The sequence below is a fragment of the Micromys minutus genome, assembly GCF_963924665.1.
Source record: "Micromys minutus genome assembly, chromosome: 16".
Lineage (NCBI taxonomy): Eukaryota > Metazoa > Chordata > Mammalia > Rodentia > Muridae > Micromys > Micromys minutus.
Window position 1 is genome coordinate 7,225,593 of NC_137985.1, and position 21,491 is coordinate 7,247,083.

Consider the following 21,491-nt stretch of genomic DNA (forward strand, 5'->3'; position numbering starts at 1 on the left):
ATGAAAGGCAGGGTGGAAACCTGGATTGTGATTAAACATTTCTATATAAGGTATTTTACAAAACTCAATAATGGATTTTCAACTAGTTTATTTGTGTGAGTATATGCACACAGATGTGGATGGATATGTGCCTCTGTGTGATATATACAGAGAGCACAGAGCATAAGGTATTCCCTTCTATCATTCTCCCATTATTATTTTGGTAAATATGGAAGCCTTAACTTTACGTTGGAATTTCCTCCAACCGCTGTGGAACTGGAATTAGAGTGGTGGACAGAATCCTGAATACCAGCTCCAGGTGCCACTTAACCACAAGCTATTCCTTAAAAGCTAAGTGCAATAGGTGTTCCCGAAATGCCATCCATGGAATTTTCCCTGCATCTCTTTAGAGTTTCATAGCATCATGTACTGGGTCATTTGAAAAACTGCCAGTCATCTAGCTGTGTCCATTTTGTTAAATAAAATATCATCATAACAGTGTTATAATGTGACTCAAGCAACTAAAATATTTAATACAATTTGGAGATAAAGGACTGAATTTTGTTGCTGGTAACAAATGCTCTCAGTTTTACTGTTAAAGTGGATATTTAGTGAAAATTTGATTTAAGTTTCCAAGATAACAGTTTGCTTTAGTTGTTCAAGTACGCACACACACACACACACACACACACACACAGAGAGAGAGAGAGAGAGAGAGAGACAGAGACAGAGACAGAGACAGAGAGACAAAGAGAGACAGAGAGAGACAGAGAGAAACAGAGACACAGAGACAGAGACAGAGACCTCTGCTTCTTGTCTGTAGTTTCTCGTTACCGAGTTGAAGTGTATTAGGCACACAATTTCTGTCTTAGAGTTATCAAATATTTACAAAGGTTTTCTTTTAATGAACCTTAATATACATAAAGTTTCATCAATAATATTTTAAATAAGATTAGGGTTATTTAAAAAATGCTTACTGTGTGTGCAGAGAGATGAAAACCCAAGCCTGGGTGTGGAGCTCAGAGAACAACATGACCCCTGCTACTTCTCTCTTTCCACCTATGGGTTCTGCACATCAAAGTCAGGCTGCCAGGTTTGACAGCCAATGAGAGGCAAAGGAGATGATGCTTTTTCACAGGACAAGGTTTTTACTTGAAACAAAGAGACAAGCTTGTAATTGAGTTTGCATACTTGGCAAAAAATATTCCTCAAAAATGGCTCAGCCTACCTCTGAAGCAAAACAGCTGAAGGTTTTCTGTTACAGAGTCATCTCACTCACCCAGAAATTAAGGTTTTCCTTTTTGAAAGATCAACTTTTATGCTGTCCCTGCTGCTAGAGTTAAACCCTGGTCCCCACATCTTCTTACCATTGCTTCTTGAACTGTGATGAACATAATTAAATGCACTGGCTCTTCAGTGTCTCTAAGACCCTGAGGCCTATCTTTGGAGCACCCAATGGTTGTTTTGTGCCACAATTTAACAATCACCACCACCAGCAGCACAAAAATAGTGCTAATGCAGAAGGGAAGCTGTATAATGATTTTTAAAGGAGGCATAACCAGAGCCACTTTTAGGAGAATGAGTGCAGAACTGGTGTTGTGTGTTCAAATATCCTGGTTGCCACGGTGAGGATGACTAAAGAAACCAGTCTACACAAGTCTCCCTTGGTGAACTAATGGATTTGCTATAGATACATCTAGAAACATAGGTGAAATGTTGCTTATATGAGAGTACAAATCCATTTCTCTTTTTTTCCGACATAGTATTTTTATTTAAAACTTTACATCTTGTACTCTATGGCACTGCTTTCATATTACTCTGGTACCGGGCCCAGGTCAGCCCCACTGACCACTGTGACCACATCCTACCCAACCCTCTAAAAAGAAAAAAAGAACAAAAAAATTTAAAAACTAACTAACAAACAAGAAGACAAAGTCCCATCTGCATCATCTATATACTCACGGGGGCATAGTTAAACTCCTAGTGACCAGCTAGCCAGAATCCCTCAGTTGAGGAGACTTAGACTTCAACATTCTTGTCACAAGTTTTAAGATTTCCCCTCAATATGATTTTTTTTCTGGGCTCTTACTTTTGTGGAGGTGGGGAGTTGTCCAAGAGTCTTCTATGACTCTCTTCCTAAAAGTTACCTCAATACAAAAGGCAAATCTGGAAAGTTGTTTTCCTGCACAAATGTCAGGCAGCCCCTTCTCAGTCTCCTGCTCGCACTGTCCACTGCTAACATGACCTGCTGAAGGTCTTTGAGTCTTACACATTCCTGAGCTGTCTTAGTCTTCTATACTGTGTTCTTGACTTGCTTGAGCACTGGACTTCCATCAAGATGAAAATGTTTTCATCCAGAGACAATAGTGGAATATCTGGTCACATGCCTCTTGTACTTGTTTACTTGGAGAGAGAAAAGCTGAGTAATTTAAACACCAAGTTCCAAAAGTTGCAGGTGCGAAGTTTTGTTGAAGGAACTGAGCACAGAACGTAAGTCCAGGCACCATGTCTCTACCGTTCCTGTCATTCAAACCCATCCGTCATTGTCTAGGTCACCTCATCTGCTCAGGTTTATGATTCTAGCTATATCTCACAGCCCACTATAGGCAAAGACAGTAGGAACCTTGGAAATTAAAGAACAGCTCTTTTTAGCTATTTTATAATAAACAAGTGAAAGGGGGTTCTCTAACTTTGTTCAGAGTACATGGATATGTAGTAGTTGCTGTTCGATAGTCCCATGGGCAGTATCATGTTTCTGTTTTGTTTTGTTTTATGTATCTCTATGGCTATATTTGTTTATAATTTCTAACAATATAAAAAATCTGCCACTCAAGATTTTTAATTAAATGAAAATCATAACAGTTTGTAACAAACTACTATATTGACATAATTTACAGCATAATGCCTAGTGGAAACATAAATGTCATAACTGCTGCACATTAATCTAGTAAAATATATCTATTTATTCAGAATTTCCAGCTCTCACCAGACATTAAGATTAATTATTCGTAAGTCAACAAATTACATGGCCTCAGTTCATTTTGAGAAATATGGAGAGTCCATTTAGAGCATATGGCTACGGAAGATGAGTGCGAGGGGGACCTGCGGGGAGCTGCGCATGACTTGTGTACATGCCAAGGAAAATGCACAGGCATAAAGGAAGTTCTGGGCCAAATGTTTCACTTCTGTGAACTTCCCCTTCCACCTCATCTCCAAATTCCCCCAAGACTTGTAACCTTTTCAAGCAGTATCTCTTCCTGAAGACTTTTAATGTAGATTACTTAATAATGTGTTCAGCAGGGTCTAGGAAATATAGCTAATGAAAGAAGAAATAATATGAGGATTGAATTAAATCACAGAGGCCCCTGGCCACTTTCTTCTCTTCAATGTGGCCTAAGATTTAGTCATTTAAGTCAAAGGTCTAAGATATGATCTAAATGTTTGAATCTCTCTAAAATTCATAATAAATTTTAACCCCTGAGGGGACAGCATTGAAAGGTAAGATGTCTAGAAAGGCAACAGGTCATAACTACTGTATGCTCATGACATTTTAAAACTAACAACCTCAGAAGAGCCAAAACAGACTCTATACTTAATGATTCCAGACAATAAAAGCTATTCATCAGCCTGTACTGTTTCACAGAGCTAAGCATCCCCCTGCATCGCCTGATACACTAATATTCATTGTAATTTCACCATATTATATATCATTTACTTGTGTGTGTGTGTGTGTGTGTGTGTGTGTGTGTGTGTGTGTGTGTGTGTGTGTACATATGTGACATTTGGTACATATGGAGGTAGGAGGGCAACTTATGAAAACTGGTTCTCTCTTTCCATCATGAGGGTCCTGGAGTTTAAACTTAGGTCATCAGGCTTGTCATTAGGCAAGTTATTTCTTTAACACCCTAAAAGTATTTTCCTGAAAACTAAACATATGAAATTTTCATCAGGATACTTGTCCATTGACAGGAAGAAAATCTATGTGATACATTTATGAAAGAACCTGAAAATTTTATGTTCCATCAGCAGCTGATTTAACTATGTGAGGGCTGTTCCCATCATGATCTGCACTAGTCGCTATATGTCCATATCTTTAGCTGTGGGTTTTGAATATAACCATCCATTGGTATATCCAGGACCTGAACATAAGACCCTTTGCAAAGCTGATATGTGTGGATAATGACATCTTTTACAAAAAATGGCATGATACTGCAGACACTACATGCATATTCCTCTACATTAAATCATCTTCAGGTTACTTATAAAATCCAACACAGCGCACATGTTATTACAGAAACCCATATAAAAATATGTAGGGTTTTTAGAGTATAATGATGAAAAGCACTGTACATATTGGACACAGCCATTTTCAAATAGCTTTGATATTTACTTGTTTGAATCTAAGGCAACGGGTCTTTGGGGGCAGTAATCTCCATTTTTTACTATTTTTATTAAGTTTCTCTTGCTTCATTATTATAATACCACAAACAGGATTCCAGGGGTCTATCATGATAGGTGGTAGATCCTAACTAACCTGAAGCTCCTTATATGCTCTTGGAGGGAAATGGAAATGTTACTGTACTAGAAGGTACACATAGTTACCTTAAAGGCAAGGATAAAGAGATTAAAAAATGACCAAGAGGGAAATCTCAAACCAACGAAAGCCAGGACCTCCTTAAAGCCTCTCAGATCTCAGAGTCCCTTCTCCCCATGAATCTAGAATGCTTGCCAATAAACTTCACATACTTTCCTTTAAGATACTTTCTCATCTTCAGATAAAACAACCACCCTACTAGCACTGCTCAGATTTATAGATTCATAATTCTAGATACACAGAGTGGTTTTATTAATATATCTTCCATTGCCTAATCAAGTCTTCATATTCCTGTTCTTTCTCTCTTTCCAAAGAACAGGAATGTCTGTCACTAGAGATCCCTGGGAAGAGAATTAAAATATGTTTAAAATGCTTCTCTCTGCTTTTCTCCCTTTCCTTGTCTTTGTGAAGAAAGAAAAGAGCCAAGTGTCTTCACTGGTGTTTCAACTGTGATGGGGCCACTGAACCTTTGTAAGTCATTTGACTAGATGCTGGTTTTTTTTTTTTTTTTTTTGAGTTAGACAATTTGGCCTCTGAGATCCTTTCTATTCTATACTAAGCTCCAGGGATAGTAGCCTTTGTTCAGACTAAAGTCTTGTTCTGATAGCTTTGTCTCAATTCCAGCCAGTAGTAGCCTACTATGGTGTGGACATTGTTTATGACTTGCCTAAAAGCTCAGGAATTAAAAGACTGATCCCCCACATGTGGTACTGAGAGCAGAACTTTTAAGGGGCAGGTCCTAGTAAAATAAAGCTAAGCCATAGAGATTTACCCCATGAGGTATTCATGCTGGTTTTCTCTATTGCTGATGTGGTGGTACAAAGAAAATATAACCCATTTCTCAGATACGGCTGCACTATGATTTTTTTTCTTTCTTTCTTTTTCTGTTCATTATGTTCTGACTCAGCTAGAACCCCTTCAACACTACTGGTATTGTTGCAACGTATTTTAGACTCTGGAAACTCCAAGCTAGATAAGCTATTTTTCTTCAGAAAGCACTCAGCCTCAGGAATTTTGTTATAGTAACACAGAGATGAGGAAGTCTGAGCCCCACTAAGCTCCTGAATTTAACTGCTTCGGTTAAAAGTCTATCATCTATCAAGAGCTTAAACCAGGAAAACCAAGCTACATGAACATTCTATTAGTGGACCATGATCATTTGTTCTTCATTTATACTCTTACACTACTCTATGCTACTTGCCTTCAAATCTCCATGAAAGGCCTAAGGCCTCTGTGAGGCCAGATAAGCTCCTGGTGGCAGAAGGGAGGCTGAAGCAGGAGAATCACCTGAAGATAAAGCTTGGACGAGAGCTGTCTGCTTTATGCAGCCTTGAAGAAGAGAGGCATTTCTTAAACCAGGGGAGAGATAAGTGCTGCCTAATGTCCTTGATCTCCATCCTTGAGTCTTTGTGTACACACGCAAGCGTGCACAAGCACACATGGACGGGGATCATAGGATCATCCTGGTTATCCTAAGAGTATTCTATATGTGCTATTCTACACATTTGAGTTTCTGAAGTGAAGTTTAAGAAGCATTTTTGTAATGGGGGGGCGGGGAGCCCCTTTATCTTCCTGCAGACCTGCCAATATATGCTGTTCTATGCAGACTTTGTTGGACTGTTTTTGTTTTTTTTTACTCTGCAAGAAGAAAAAAACTGAACACTTTGGCATAAGATCTTAAAATCTTACTACTTTCATTTTTTCTACTTAAAAATTACATGTTATTAACACACTAAGAAATTAATTTAATTATGACTTTTTTTTGTACAAAGATACCAGTCAGTACACATGGTTCTTAATCACACCCACTCTTTTTTTCTATGCAAACTGGACCACCATTAACACCATTTAATAAGCAAACAGCACACATGGCTGCATGTAGCCACATTCCTTGACCTACATGAACATTTAACATCTGATTTGCCTAACTAAGAGGATTAGCATAGTTTGTGAGATGCCCGAAAGACAACTTGAGAGTGCACCAGACAACTCCAGTGATGCAGCTTTGCCTCCTGTGAGAGGGAAGGGTACAGTGATGACCAGCTCCTGGAAAAGTCAGAAGTAGCACTCAGTGTTCTTCTTTCTATTCTGGTTTCCTCAAAATGTCCCACTTTGCATTTTCACCAAAGTCATTTGTAGAAGCTTATTAAGAAGCTATATTTAAAACAAACTTCTGACCATGCTGAAGAGAGTCATAGAAAAGAATCAAATAAGTGCATGAAAAGACTATTTACGATCCAGTCTAGGCTGTTACTTCAAAAGAGTTTCCTTGGCTGAAATCCAAAACTGATTAGATTCTTGGCTACTAAGCTCCACTAAATGTACAAGAGTACGTGCATGCACAAACACACACACACACACACACACACACACACACACACACAGAGAGAGAGAGAGAGAGAGAGAGAGAGAGAGAGACAGACATACATACAAACACATACACAATACACACATATGCCACATACATACAACACTTGTACATAAATTGCACAGAACACATTCCACAGATGTATACCATACCAGCATACTCAAACCCAACAAGTAACACATACATATACTCCATGTACAACACATACCACATGCCATAGAAACACACTTCATTCATCCATACCCAGAACACATACCCAATAGGGACAAACATAACAGACACACACATACACACACATTTTAGTATGTTTCTTTTCTATCTAATTCATTATCACTCCTTTGATGATAGTCATTTCTTAAAGTTAATGTTCTATCAAATTGTTTTTAGACCTTTATTTCATACTCTACTTTTATCTCTGTCTTCTCAAGTTGACTCAATGCAACAGGCAGAAGCAACTTCCAATGTACTTCATACTGGCTCACCATGTCACTTGCCCTCTGTCACATGCTCTTTCTAATGCAATCTAATCTGTCTGTTCTGAGTTCTGCCTGCAACCACCTTCTCATTTGGTAATTACCTCCAACTACTATTATTGAGAAACCAATACAGAATTACAGTTAAAACATCTTGCTATTGCCCTGCACAGTCTGGCTATATATCTAAAAAATTAAGAATCATTGTATAATCTATGCAAATTAAGCAATATTGAAATTATTTTACACAGTTACCTTTTATATCGGGCCTGAACATTCATTGCATGAAATAGAAAGAATATCCCGAGAAATTCTCCTGATACTGCATCTCTGGCTCCTTAGAATCGCTCCTCAGCATACCAAATCTCACCTCTACATTTTCTACTGATAGTGTAGTTTATCCATTCCTGTGGCTTGGAAGTCTAAACTGGCTACACATGATAAACGTGGCTCTTTGACACAGTAGTTGCATACAGTATGAACTCTGGCAAATCCTGCCTTCAGTGATAGAGTTGTTGCTGTACACTTGCGATAGTACTTTTAGGCTGTAAAAATTTGGAGTTTGTATCTCACTAAAAAAATATTGTTGTAAAATGGTATTTATATATATAATGCTACACTAATAGAGGTGTTCCATCATTCAGAATACAAGAAGAGTTGTTTCCTATTATTCAGTTTGTAAAGTCCAAGTATCCATGTATGTCCCATGTAAAGATTATGATTTGAAGTACCAAGTGTCTACAAAGACATACCAAATGCTCATTGTACAACCAACAAACTTTGCCTGTATAATAGCTGTGTCTTACAAATAAACAACTTTTACTTACTGGCTAGGAAGAACCAATGTCAACTCAATGGAATGATTTTAGGATGAATGCTTTCGTTGAGACTGCTGTTTATCCAAAGGAAGACAAAAAAGGTTGTAGAATTGCAGACAGTTGTGAGTCACTTAACATGCATGCTGGGAACCAAACTTTATCCATTGTAAGAGCACAAGCACCTTCAGGCACTGAGATAACACTCCAGCCCCTGCCCCTGCCCCCATTGCTGTAAACATCAGGTGACTCATTTATGTAGCTTCTCTTTTGCTTTAAACATTTTCATCTTTCTCACCTTGATGCCAAGCTCTTCATCCCTCCTACTCTTAATGAGCACCAGTTCTTGGGTTGCAGATCTACTTTCTTATCTCCGGTACTTTCCAGCTCTCTGATGAATGTCCCTGAGTGGACACAGGCTGTATCTGCCTTTGTGTCAGAATGGTGGGCTAATTTTTATGTTGTTGTTTCTGTCTAATTACATGTGACCCAATTATCTGTTTCTGTTTGAACCTTTTAAAAAACATCTTTAAAGCCAATGAATTCGCTGATATCTCTATTGCTGAGGATAAAAGTCAAAATAATTGTATAGATAAACCTTATTGGATATAAAATTAGTTAATATCTACTAGAAATAAATAGAATAGTCTACAAATGCCTCACACGTGAGAGCAAAGAATAAACAGATGTATTTGGAGAGTTTAGAGTTCGATGTCATTAAGTTTCACAAAACTGCATCTATAGTAAGATTCTGATACCAACCTCCTCACTGTGCATAGTTTGGTGTACTACCCAGGCCACTCTGTGCATTTAGACCTTTAAGTATTAACTATACACACATCTAAAGAACATAGACGTGTTTATTTCTCCAGTGATCAATCCGCAGACATCCTTTATACACCAAGGTTGTTCTTTTCCCACAAAGGTTGTTCTTTCTCCATTATATGAAACTTTCCTCATCTACATGGTGTCATTTTCTTCCTCATCACTGTGACACTTGCTGTCCCTGCCAGCCCATGATAATCATTATTTTGTTAGAAACTCATCTGATATTCTTTCCTAGAACTCTCAGACCTTTCCTTAGAAATTGACTCACAGTGACCTTTCATAGGCATCCTACAGAACACAGCATTCTGTTACCAGACCACATCACACCCCAACTCTTCTTTTACTCTCAGTATGGAAATTATCTCCATTAGATTTTAAATTACTTTTCTCCTAGATAAAGTATATTTTCTCTATCTGCATATAGGTTCCCTCAGGGTAAAGATGTTGTGATTTGTACATTGCTATATTCTCAATGCCTAAAGCCAGACAGTAGATGCTTAGCAAATATTTGCAAAAGTGATAGAAGTACAAGAAAATTACTTCAAAAAATTCAAGGATTAAAAAAGAATTTTTGTATACTAGTTTATTTGCTCGTTTCTGTGTGTATGTGTGTGTAAGTGTGTAAGTACATGAGTTCATGTGCTCCATGTGTGATCAGGTGCCTGTGAGGCCAGGGGGCAACCAATTCCTCGAAACTGGAGTAACAGGCAGGTGAGAAGAGGCAGTTGAACACATGCTGGGAACCAAACCCGGACCCTCTGCATGAGGTCACACTTAAAATCACATTTAAGTTTTCACTCCAGCCCTTGTACATGTCATTTTAATTTTACTAATTTTCATCCCTATTACAATCTTCAACACACTGTGCAGAATCTATGCCTATCTGATAGTCTTTTCAATGACCACGTAGCTCTTAGTGAACAGAATGGACAGGAACTAAAAGAAATGTTGCCTGCTGAGTTTTATAGAATTTTTTTTTTAAAGGTCAATTTTTTTTCAGAGTTATTATGGAATTTATAAGAATCCTGGGGCCAGACCAAAATAGTTCTAAATTTCGGCATTAAACCAAAATAGCTCTAGGCTAGGAAAGCAGTGCCAGCCAGTGAGTGTCTGAATTAGACTGATGGAGGAGGGTCTCCCAGCTGGCTGCTTCCTCGAGTGCTCCTGCCGTCAAGGCTACTGAGGAAAATGGAGGGCAACGGTTGACATCTGTCAGCTGAAGTGACCACATGTGACATCGGCCAGTTGACATCACCAGGAAACAGTTTGAATGACTCAGATTTTATTATTTTCTCTCTTTCTTTACCTTTTTAGATATCCACACACTTCATTATTTTCCTTTCTTTTTACAATAGCCAGAAATAAACTAAAGGGACTGTCTTGCTTTAACTCAGGACATCTCTCTGCCTTCAGGAAAACTTAGTTTCATTGCTAGCATTCAATGGCATCAGCATAGTTAAATAAGGGACTCAATATTACTCCATCAGCTTGGCTTTTTTTCTGAGTAGAAATTATTAAATTATGCATCTCTTAACTCAAGAATAAGGGCATTTAAAAGCCTTATAGTTATTAAATTATAAATAACTCTAACTATATGTCACAACAAGCATTATCTCACTTCTGCGCACGACACATCTAAGAGCAAAAAACTGTTTGCTTATAGAACAGATGACACATTTTTACATAAACTGCAACATCACAGCCATTATTCTCTATGTAATATAATGAAGTAATGCATAAAATATTTATGCAAAGTTATATAAAATATAAAACAAAGCATTAATAATAACAATAACAAAATAAAAAGAGCATCCCTTTTTTCTTCTTTTTTCCTGACCTGGACTACTCAGATGGTTTCATCTCATATCAGACCAAGGCTAAATCCTCATGGGTCATACTCCAGGGTCAAAGTCATCACTGTGGAAACTGATGTGCAGCCTTTATGGATAGAGATATAAAGAGCATTCAAAGGGAATTTAGAAAACCTACACTATATAAATACATCACAAAATGAAGTTGATACATTTTCAATGGCTTAAGTATTAGAATAGCAGGATTATTGACCAAGATCTAAAGTAAATCAAAGAACTATGTGAAACACTTCAATTTGTTTCTTTCTCCCAGTTAGTTATGCATGATTCAATGATTCAATATATACACTAAGAATTAAGAGTATTCAGGTTCTAAAATCCATATATATATATATATATATATATATATATATATATAATTACAGACAGCAGGTCTTTCCTATGTGTTTTTCTGTATCTCAGTTTTGTGAGCTTCCTTAGGGACTGATACTAGGTAAATAGAGTTCTCTACCCACTTTATATTCTGCATAGATACGAAACCGACAAGATACAGTCATTTGCTAACAAATGACTGAGATGATGGCACGGGGCAGTTTAGCTCCTCCTACTGGTAAATAATGTAAGAGCCCATTCATCCATAGTTAAAGTTACATTCACATTAGTATTGTTTTGTTTTCAATGTACCTCTGCTTGAATGGTGATGTTATCATAGATGAGTGTTCCTGGACAAGATTGACTATGAGTCTTCTGAGCATTATTTTGAAACAAAGAAATGTGATTTAAATGATGACTTAAAGAATACTTGGTGATCATCATGACTTTTTCTAAATGACAGGATACTTGAATATACACTGCTTACTCCTGTCCAACACTGAAGTGGAAATCGTTTCTATACATGTTGTAATGTAACTGAAAACACATTCAACTGACCTCATACATTAACTCTCTGTATAATTTTTACTAAACTGAAATATACACTTTCAATCATTTTTTAAGATTTTGAACTAGTTTGTTGGTTGATGAGTTAATTCTATCTCATCCCAGGAATTGTGACAATTATACATGACTCTCAATATGGTGTTTGCTATAAAATACAAACAGTAAGTGTGTAGATTGTCCTGAAGCTGTTTGTATTTTAATGTTAATTCCACTTTCCCAAGAAGGCTGCCCAATCATCTGAACTTTCCCATTGTAATTAGTGAAAAAGAGGAAAGTCAGTGACTGGGTTAGGAGAGGGAGATGGAGTAAGGGGAGATCTAGGAGGTCAGGCAGAGGTGGTGGAGGTCGCCAATGGCAACATGGAGGTTCCCAATGACCAGTTAGTCCCAGGTGAGATTGACTGTTGTTAAAAAGATACGAACATTAGGGATTTTCTAGGTCTAATATCTCATATAGAAGGGCAGTTTGTAATTTTGTCTATTTGATGAAATATTGTTTTTGTAGAGGGTTTGTGGATTGAGAGTTGAATATATAAACCTGTATGAAAAGCTATTGGGCTTTAGAGTTGCATTTATGTGGAATTTGGGGGTAGAGAAACACCCCGGGACAGAGGCAAAAGACAGGTGGTAGAAACCCACAAGGGAAGGGAGTTGCAGGGACAAGTTAGGCTGGTGGTGACACAGACTGGGCGCGTGGCTACAAACTAGGGTCAGGCCTGAGGAGTGAGTCCTCAGGGCCAGTAAAGAGATGAACCACATATTATTTTTTAATATTTACTGAAATATAAGTACATTTGATTCAGGTGGTCTAACTCTTACTCTTACCTCCTGCCCTGCCAACACAGAGGAATTAAATTGTTTGTTGAGTAATTACATTTCTAATACCACCAGAGCATAGCTGATAAAGTCAGCTTAGATTGTCACAGTGAAGTAGCTCCTGTTATCATCAGAACTTCCCAGGGGGGATAATACAATGGAAAATTAATAATTTAAAAATGAACAGGAAAAAGCCTGAATCCATTTTTCTTTCTAAATTCCAATAGGCCAGTCAGTTATTGGGTACTTGTTTGCTGCACTGCCTTTGTTTTCTTTTTCCTTTATAATCCTGGGCACTCTGACAATGACAAAGGTTTTCATAATTTACCACACCACCTCCAAGGAAGACAGTATTTGAACAAGCTTCTCAGTGGCAGGTATTCTCTGTTTACCAGTACATCATCAGCTTGGAAGAGGAAACTGTCTCCTTTTCAATAAAATGGATTTATCCCAAGAAGGGAGCAAGAAAGTGCTTTTGTTGTTGTCCATGGTGTTGTTTTTTAAACGAATAAAGCTTTCAGAGCATCTGGAAGTGACTGAAAAGGTACCTACAGGTACTTATGTGAGAATTGGAGGACAGTCATTGTAGCTGATCAGCTGGACTTCCCTTCTCATCTGCTGTGTTCAAAAAGTGTTGCTTCGGGAGGCAGCCCACACATTGTATGTTCACTGGTTTCCATATGTGTAGGAACAAACTCACAGAACACAAAAGAGTAACAGGAAGAGAGGAATTCTTCTAGACCTTCTGGATGGCAGCAATATGAAGTACGTGAGGATGTGTATTGGCCTTATAAAGCTGCAATTATTGGAGGAATAAGTATTTTTATCATGAACCAACATTACAGTGCACATGCTAAGCAGACATTATCTGTGGAAATGCCTGTGTCACCAATTAAGAATAATTTATGTTATATGAAAAGGCACCTTGCTATGATGGATACTATTACAATGTCCTCTCATGTTAAATATTTATAAGTGAATTAGCATAATTCTTAGCCATTATCCGAGAGCATCAAGACAATGGGTTACCCAACAAGTAGGGTATTTTGTACACCACAGTGAATCAATTCACACTTTTTATTGTGTTGATGCTCATTCAAACATGGAGAATAAATAAAGAGCAACTTGTAAAGAGCTTCCATATGTCAGGAAAGTTCCTCTTTATTTCAACAGACATAAGGGTGAATCCCACTGGTATTTCCTTTTACTACATTTTCTTGGAGAAGGACAGGTCCTCTAGAGAGTCAGTTTTACATTGAATAATTGTATGTACTATTTTACTCCAATAGAGGTAAATATATTAATGGCTTTTTCTCCCTCTCTCTTTCTCTCTATCTCTTTATCTCTTTATGTTTCTCTCTATACAGATACATAAATATATCTTCAAAATTATCCTATAATAATTATGACTTTCTCTCAAAATGCTTTTTATATACTATTATAAAAAGATTAGCTTTTTCTGAAGTTAATTAATTCAGTGTTGAGGAAAATAATCTACTGACTTTTAAAGCATTTCTTTTACACAGTTTTGGTAGGTTTTAGGTGTTATTCTCTCATCTACCACTACATGTATGTTATCTCATAAATATGACATAGCAGTACCCACCAGTCTTAAATGTAAGCGGAAGTGTTACTAGTAAACTTACCCTAAAATTGAATAAGCACATGGTAGATCTAGGAATGAGGACTATGTATTCCATTGCTGGATGCATACACATTACAGCCTCCTCAGTTACTCTGTTTAAAAGATTATTCTTTTTTTCCCATCCCTAGGTTCAGTATTTAGCTCAATGGATTTACTTTGACCAATATGGCTTTGGCTAATTGAAAAATCAAGACTTGGGAAAACCTGCACACTGTAGTTTGCCCTTCCTCTTGTTATTGCAAACCTTGCCTCCACATGCACCTAAATAAGATTCTGTAGATTTTCTGTGGGAGAAAAGACACCAGCAGCCTGACCAAACTCTGAACCCTGTGAACTACAGTACCAACCTGTCAGACAGGATGTAGTGATGTACCACCATGGCATGGCAGTTACATCTGTCACCCATCACTTTCTAGTTTAAAGGTAGGTCTTCTCCACAGAAGAAATTTCATTCCTTATACTGAAAATCCACTCAAATGTCCACTGATAGAGGAGTCAGGTTTAGTGACAGCCTGCCATCATTTTGGCAAATGCCAATGGGATCCAACTTCTTTCTGAATGTGCATGTTTATACTTATAGATCAGTGTTGTTTCAGCCTTAGTCAGAAAAGCTTCTGTTTGTAGTGGTTGGTGGTTAACATTAAGAGATATAAATGATCAAAATGCTGAACATAAGACTGTGGAGTCTACTGTTCTAAATCAGACACACATTACCTTTCCAAGGCTCAAGAAAGAATTAAAAAATCTATGTATGGGGAGCAGTTCTGTGAACTCCAACTTCTGGTCATGACATTTCTGCCAGACTCAGGAATTTGAAGCAGCTGTTATTACCAGTGAGAGATATGCACATGACATAGACAACAGAACAGAGCCCATGTACTTGGTTAAGTTCTGTCATTAGTAGGTGTTTTGGTCTTACACACAAGGGAAGTGCGGCTACTCAATGCACTTTTCCAAATTTCCTTTCTCTCTGTTCTTTGTCTTCCTTTATCAGTTTACTTTTCCTTTCTGGTAAAGACCAGAAGATAGGATTACAAAGGCATATTTTATCTTACGAAAAGATAATTTTGCTGAGTCAGTCATGTCTGAAGTGCCTCAAAAAGAAAAAGAAAAAAAAATCACAATGTGAAAGGCATTTTTTAAAGTTCCATATATTCTGGTCGTCCATAGCCACAATTCATGATGGAGACTCCGGAGAAAACTTTCTTAATGTTTTTTTGTTTGTTTGTTTGTTTTAGATTTTAAAAAGCTTTTATTGTGTTTATGATTTTATTCACATTAACAAATTAAATTTGTCTTCCTCCCAATCTCCTATTATAGCACAGTTTACTCAATGTAGAAAGGTTTGAAGCTGGTTTCTCAGGTGATGCTTGGTCCTGTAGTAAACTATACTGAATGTGGAGCCAACAAGGACAAACCATACCTATCTCACTGGGAAAAGTTCCCAAGCGGATCTCATACTTAAGGGAAGGACAATTTAAGCAACACTTCCTCACATTTACACAAACTTTGACATTCATCTACAGGGAAATTTCTCCTTTCACCTGGCTCATTATTTATTTATTTATTAATTTATATACCCCAAGGTCGACTCATGAGTACTACTCTCTTCTTTCAGCAATAGTGCAAAGATTTTGAATCTAATCTGTGGCTAAAATATGTCAGTTCTAATCTCTCTTTTTGGTTTGTGTCACACCATGTTTAATATGTTTCATTTTAAACCTTAAAACATTGAAATGAATGTGCGCACGTGTGTGTGTGTGTGTGTGTGTGTGTGTGTGTGTGTCAGGTGCCAATGCTCACTTATCTTATTTGACACAGGTCTTTTGTTGCCGACACCTGTGTCAGATTCCAGGCTTTTCCTATTCTGCTCTCGTCTTGTCTCTGGGGAACGAGAACTACAGACTAGTGCTCAGATGTCCAGCTTTTTCTGTGTGCTTGGGAGTCTGAACTTACACTTACATAGCAAACACTTTACCTGCTGAGCCATCTCCCAGTGGCCCCTTCTCTGTGCCTTTTTTTTCTAAGTAATTTTATTTACCCCAACACTTCCATGTTTTGGGCATCATAAGATACTCTGAAATGATTTATATAGGACGTTTCTTGCTAGAGTCCTGTAATCAGTCATTTCTAAAATATCCCTTGTTCCTTCAAGAGAAAACTTAATAGAAAGAAACATCTTGACACTTTGTGTGATATTTCTACAGGAATCCACTGCATAGTGTCTTCCAGGATGACTGAAATACAACAGCTCTACCTCTATTTATCTATATCTATCTATGTCTGTATCTGTATGTGTGTGGAAGTATTTGTGTTTGTCATATATGAACATAGTGATGCCTTCACTAGCCACATGGGTAACTCTGGTAAACCTTCCACACCTATATGTATAAGCCCAACTCCATCCTCTTCTTCCTTGGTTCCTTAGGTACAGTATAAAAAATATTAGCACTGCACTTTGGGAAACAATGTTATTAAACTGAGAACTGTGCAGAAAATATGGGTTGCCTTTAGTTTTATAGCTCATTCCCAACAATTTTTAATGTAAAAATGCCCCTAACTAAAGTTGCCTTTTAAATGGGTAATATATGATTTGCTTTCTTGTCATGGTCTAGAAACAGTTTAGGGAGCCTATGACCTCATAATTTAACTCTTACTTAATTTTTATATATTAATGTTCATTGTATGATTTAAACTCTATGGTTTTGATAACCATACCAAACAGTGATTTAGTATCTGGTCCATAGAGAGTGCTTTAAAAATGAGAATTCTTTATTTGTGCTTTTGACCTCCTGTTCAGCCTCCTTTCTGATGATCACTGTCCTATTTGCACCATTCCCTTCTCCGGGATGTGGCTAGAATCACATAGCACATGCTATCTGCATCGGAGCTTCTTCCATTTAACAATGTGCATGCAAACTCATGAGTCTATGACATCTCCACCTCATTCCTTTTATCACTGAATAATCTTCCATTAATTAGATAGCCCACTGCTTAGGCATTTATTAAAGGCAGCTTTCTAATAGTTTCCTCTTTGTGGTTATCATTATTGTTATTGCTATTATTATTAAGAAAGGATTTCTTGTAGCTCAATATGGTCTCATGCCTATTTACAGCCCAAGACAACCTCAAACTGATCTCTCTCCCTCTATGTCTTAGGTGCTAGGACTATATATATAAAAATATAATAATAAACATATAATCATATTATGTTTATGTTCGACTATCATCAAATTTAGGGCTTCCTGCATGGAGGGTATGAACACTCCCACTAAAAAATATGCCTATCTTGATGACACATTAAACTTTAATTTTATAAAATTATTATTATAAATTTGGAGATAAATATTATTAATTATTAATTGATATTAAGAATTTTCTTATACAGGTATATATGACTTTTCCTTTACTTTCTGATTTACATATAACTACTCTCCAAATTTTTAAATCAGCTTGGTAAACAGTTAAGCAGACAGGACCTGCTTGATTCTAGGGTAAGAACATTTTGAGTTTTAACAAATTTGAGGTGATTTTAAATGTTGGAGCCATTTTGTAACTTCAGTGAAAATAGATGGACAATAAGCCTGAACTCTCACCAGGACTTTTCGGTGTTTTATGCTGATTGGCAGCATGTTACTGTATCTTGCTATACTTGCAGGTCTGATTTCAATATAAGGGCATGATTCCCATGGAAAGTCCTTTCTCTAGAAACAGCAGTTTCCCTTCAGTTGTTTTTCTGACTCAAGGAGCACCAACCGCCTTAAACAGACACTTGGCATACAGCGCCATCACCCTCATCTCTATTCTAGTGATGAATGTGTTAAGCAGCCCTTACATAGTGACACTTATATCTAACCAAGACCACTAAAATACAAGACAGGAGATGATAAAACAGTGAAATAAATTTAAGAAAGAATTAAGTATCAGAAATTAAATAAGTGCACTGTTTATAGACCACAGTAAAGACTTCAAATATAAGCCTTCCTGAACATGATCCTGTCTAGTAACTATTAGGTTTCCCCTTAAGCAAGTGTCTACAAGGAGATTAAAATAACTTACTACAAAGTACCCACCATACTTGCTCCATATCAAATGCAGGTAATGCTGGAGAAGCTCAAATGTTTTCCAGTGTTTTATTTAATCTACTGTCAATGACAACATGATACATGCGAAAACATGAGAGTTAAAAATACCAAATACCAAGCAAGACATGGTGTATTTTCGTAAGCCATGGGGTACAGCTTCCCTGAAGAAAGTATTTACTCAGAAAACCCTATTGTTGGGTGAGTTCAAGAGAAAGTAACTTTGACTATTATTCCTGACCTTCATTCAGCATTTCAACTTACACATGAAAACAACAGTTCACAGTCCAAACAGGCAAGGGTCCTGAGAAGCCACAGGGAAACATTTAATTCAGCACAGGGGGTAACATTGCGCAGACAGAAACAGGTAGAAATAGTTTCTGAAGACTCATTCTTTACATGATCATATTTTTGAATTATGCTTTTCATTTAATGACCAGGATCTTTGATATACATTATTTTAAGGTTCCACACTGGCCTCTACCATCATTTTACACAGACGGGTCTAACCTTCACATCTCTTCTTTGCACTCACTGCTTAATAAGCAATGTTTAGAAAAATAATATTACTGATAAATGAATAATTAATGTGTGGTTGTTTTGCTGCTAATCAATTACTGGTATTGGGACGCGAGGCTTCTATGTATACATTTCAGAAACATGTACACATATCCAAGTGTACTTAATGATTACACCTTAGCACATACAGAAATGGTTTCAGATTTCAAACCTGCACATTTGAAGCACTTTCTGATCAAGACTTTGGGTATTAAATAGTCACATATTGTGTGTATTCATGAGAAGTGTTGCCCAGATGGAAAACTGGTGACAAGACTAAAAGCTATTGCTCCGGAAACCATAGCTCAATGATTGTAAGGGGAGGTTATATTTACTTCTCAGTAGCTTTGATCTGCCTGCCCTGTTTGACATTTTGTGCGTTTCTTCAGGTAACACTATAACACACAAAATGTTATCATGTTATGAGATGTTATCATATTTGATTCTTTGACAAGCAACAACAATTTATGGAGCCCGTGGGATACACTCACTTAATAGTGAGTGTATGGTAGTACATGGAAAGTGAATGTTTCATATAAATGTATATAATGCACAGTTACATCCACCAAACAGTACATATGTATGTCACATGAACAATATTTGCATTGATTCTACTTAAACTGTATTTAAAATAATTTAGATATTAGAAATAGATTTATAAATAATTTTAAAATTACTCTAAGTGACAGCAGCTACATATTTTCAGACTTATACCATAAGCCCTAAAATTATTTACAGTAATAGCAGTGAGCTTACTTTAATCAGCTTCTCAATGTAGTACACTTTGTACTGAAACCATAATACCTAATTTCTATATACTCTTAGACTAAATAAGTTTGAGCCTTTCAACTATTATTATAAAGAGTTTATTGGTCAAAATAACAACATTTTTCATAATTAAAGATCTTTTTGATTCCAACAACAGATCAAATCAACCCAAAGTACAAATTTCTGTGCTAAATAAATTTATTGATTGACAAGGGACATTTTATGTCTCGAAGTGACACTTGTATACATCATCCAAAGCTTCTGAAGGTTAACAGTGTTAGGGAGTGAATGTCAATAAGGTGGGTACTTATTCATTATTTTTATGATGCACCTAGTTACTGCAGTTTGTAATTTTTCTGCAGTGGTGCTGAGGCTGATTAGTTCTGCTTAGCAATATCTATGTCGTTGTAAATTATAACCGGCATAAGAAAAAAAACATGGGCAAGATCTAAGGTCGTTTACTTACCTGAGACAATCATAAACACAAACTATGCATGCGTTTACCTGATAGACACCCGGTGATGAACAGGAACACAATTAGTCTCCAAGAGAAAGCCATGCTTGGTCACTGGATCCCAGAGTGGTGATCTACACTGATGATTCCTCATTCACCAAAGTCCTGTTGAGAAAGATACAGGTTTCAAAAACAGAGAAAGGCCTCTTCCCCTGCAAAACATCACATCATTACACACAACTCTGAGAGCACAGCTTACACTATAAAGGATATGGCTATTGTCTTATTTTGTTTTACTGCTGTGAAAAAGTGCCAGGACAAAAAGCAACTTGAAGGAAAATTTATTTCATTGTATAACTTGCATTTTATAACTTTATCATCTGGGAAAATCAGGGAAAGACCTCATGACAGAAACATGGAGGCAGGAGCTAATACAGAAGCAGTGGAGGAGAACTTTGCCTGACTTGCTCCATGGCCTGGACCACCTATTTCTTATAACACACTGGGCTACCTGTGTATGGTGACACTGCCCACAGTGAAGTCACTCCTCACATATCAATCACCAGGCAAGAAAATGAGCCACAGACATGTACACAGGCCTATTTGGTAGGAAAATTTTTTCAATTTAGGGTTCCAATTCATAATGGCTCCAGCTTGGGTCAAGTTGACATAAAAGTAGCCAGCACACCTACCGATGAGATTGAAATAAATTCTGCTACATTCCGTTAATGTGCATCATGGAACTTCAGAAAATGGACAATCTGTTTCTATTTGCTTAGGTTGAATATTCTTTTGCAGACCATAAAACCATCAGGGGCGAAGAGAGATGAGTTTTTCTCACACAGAGTGTATAATTACTTAGTACACTAGACCAATAATTTGACTTGGAACACAGAAGTAAAGCATTCCATTAATGTGCACTCCTGTTCTAGAAAGAAACTAAAGATCAGTTAGCCGAGAGATTTTACACACCAAGCCTGGAGCTCATGTAGACCTCCACCGGGGACAGTCTCATTTCATTATTAATACAAACTGCCTTTGTTGATAACTTTAGTGATTATCTGTAGTGTGTTACAGTTCCCTCCAGTGCTTAATATCTCGTAGCATCTTTTGCTAGCTGGAACCTGAGGGAAATAAGAATTTTCATGAATATTTAATATTTTTGTAATGCTATTTTTATAACAATAAGCAGAATAGCCCATTGATATCTCTCCTTTTCTGTTTCTCTGCCCTAAAAGGCAGATTAAACATGAAAAAAATATAAATCTCTAATGCCAAGCTTTCTGCAAAACCTTGATTAGGATGCCTTGCGCATTCTTATTTTAAACTAAGCTGAATATTTTGCATGTCAGCCATGATTTT

The 21,491-nt window shown here is 37.0% G+C and overlaps 1 protein-coding gene across 2 annotated transcripts in view; it reads right to left on the reverse strand.

The window, feature by feature from the left end:
* CNTN5 (contactin 5) overlaps positions 1-20,234 on the reverse strand; it is a gene marked incomplete at its 5' end in the record, with an annotated part of 653,203 nt that extends 632,969 nt beyond the window's left edge. For both annotated transcript variants that reach the window (XM_080930109.1, XM_080930108.1), the window contains one exon: positions 20,180-20,234. In XM_080930109.1, coding sequence (XP_080786235.1) covers positions 20,180-20,234 — 55 coding nt within the window. The remainder of the gene's footprint in view (positions 1-20,179) is intronic.
* Positions 20,235-21,491: the final 1,257 nt, after the last annotated feature.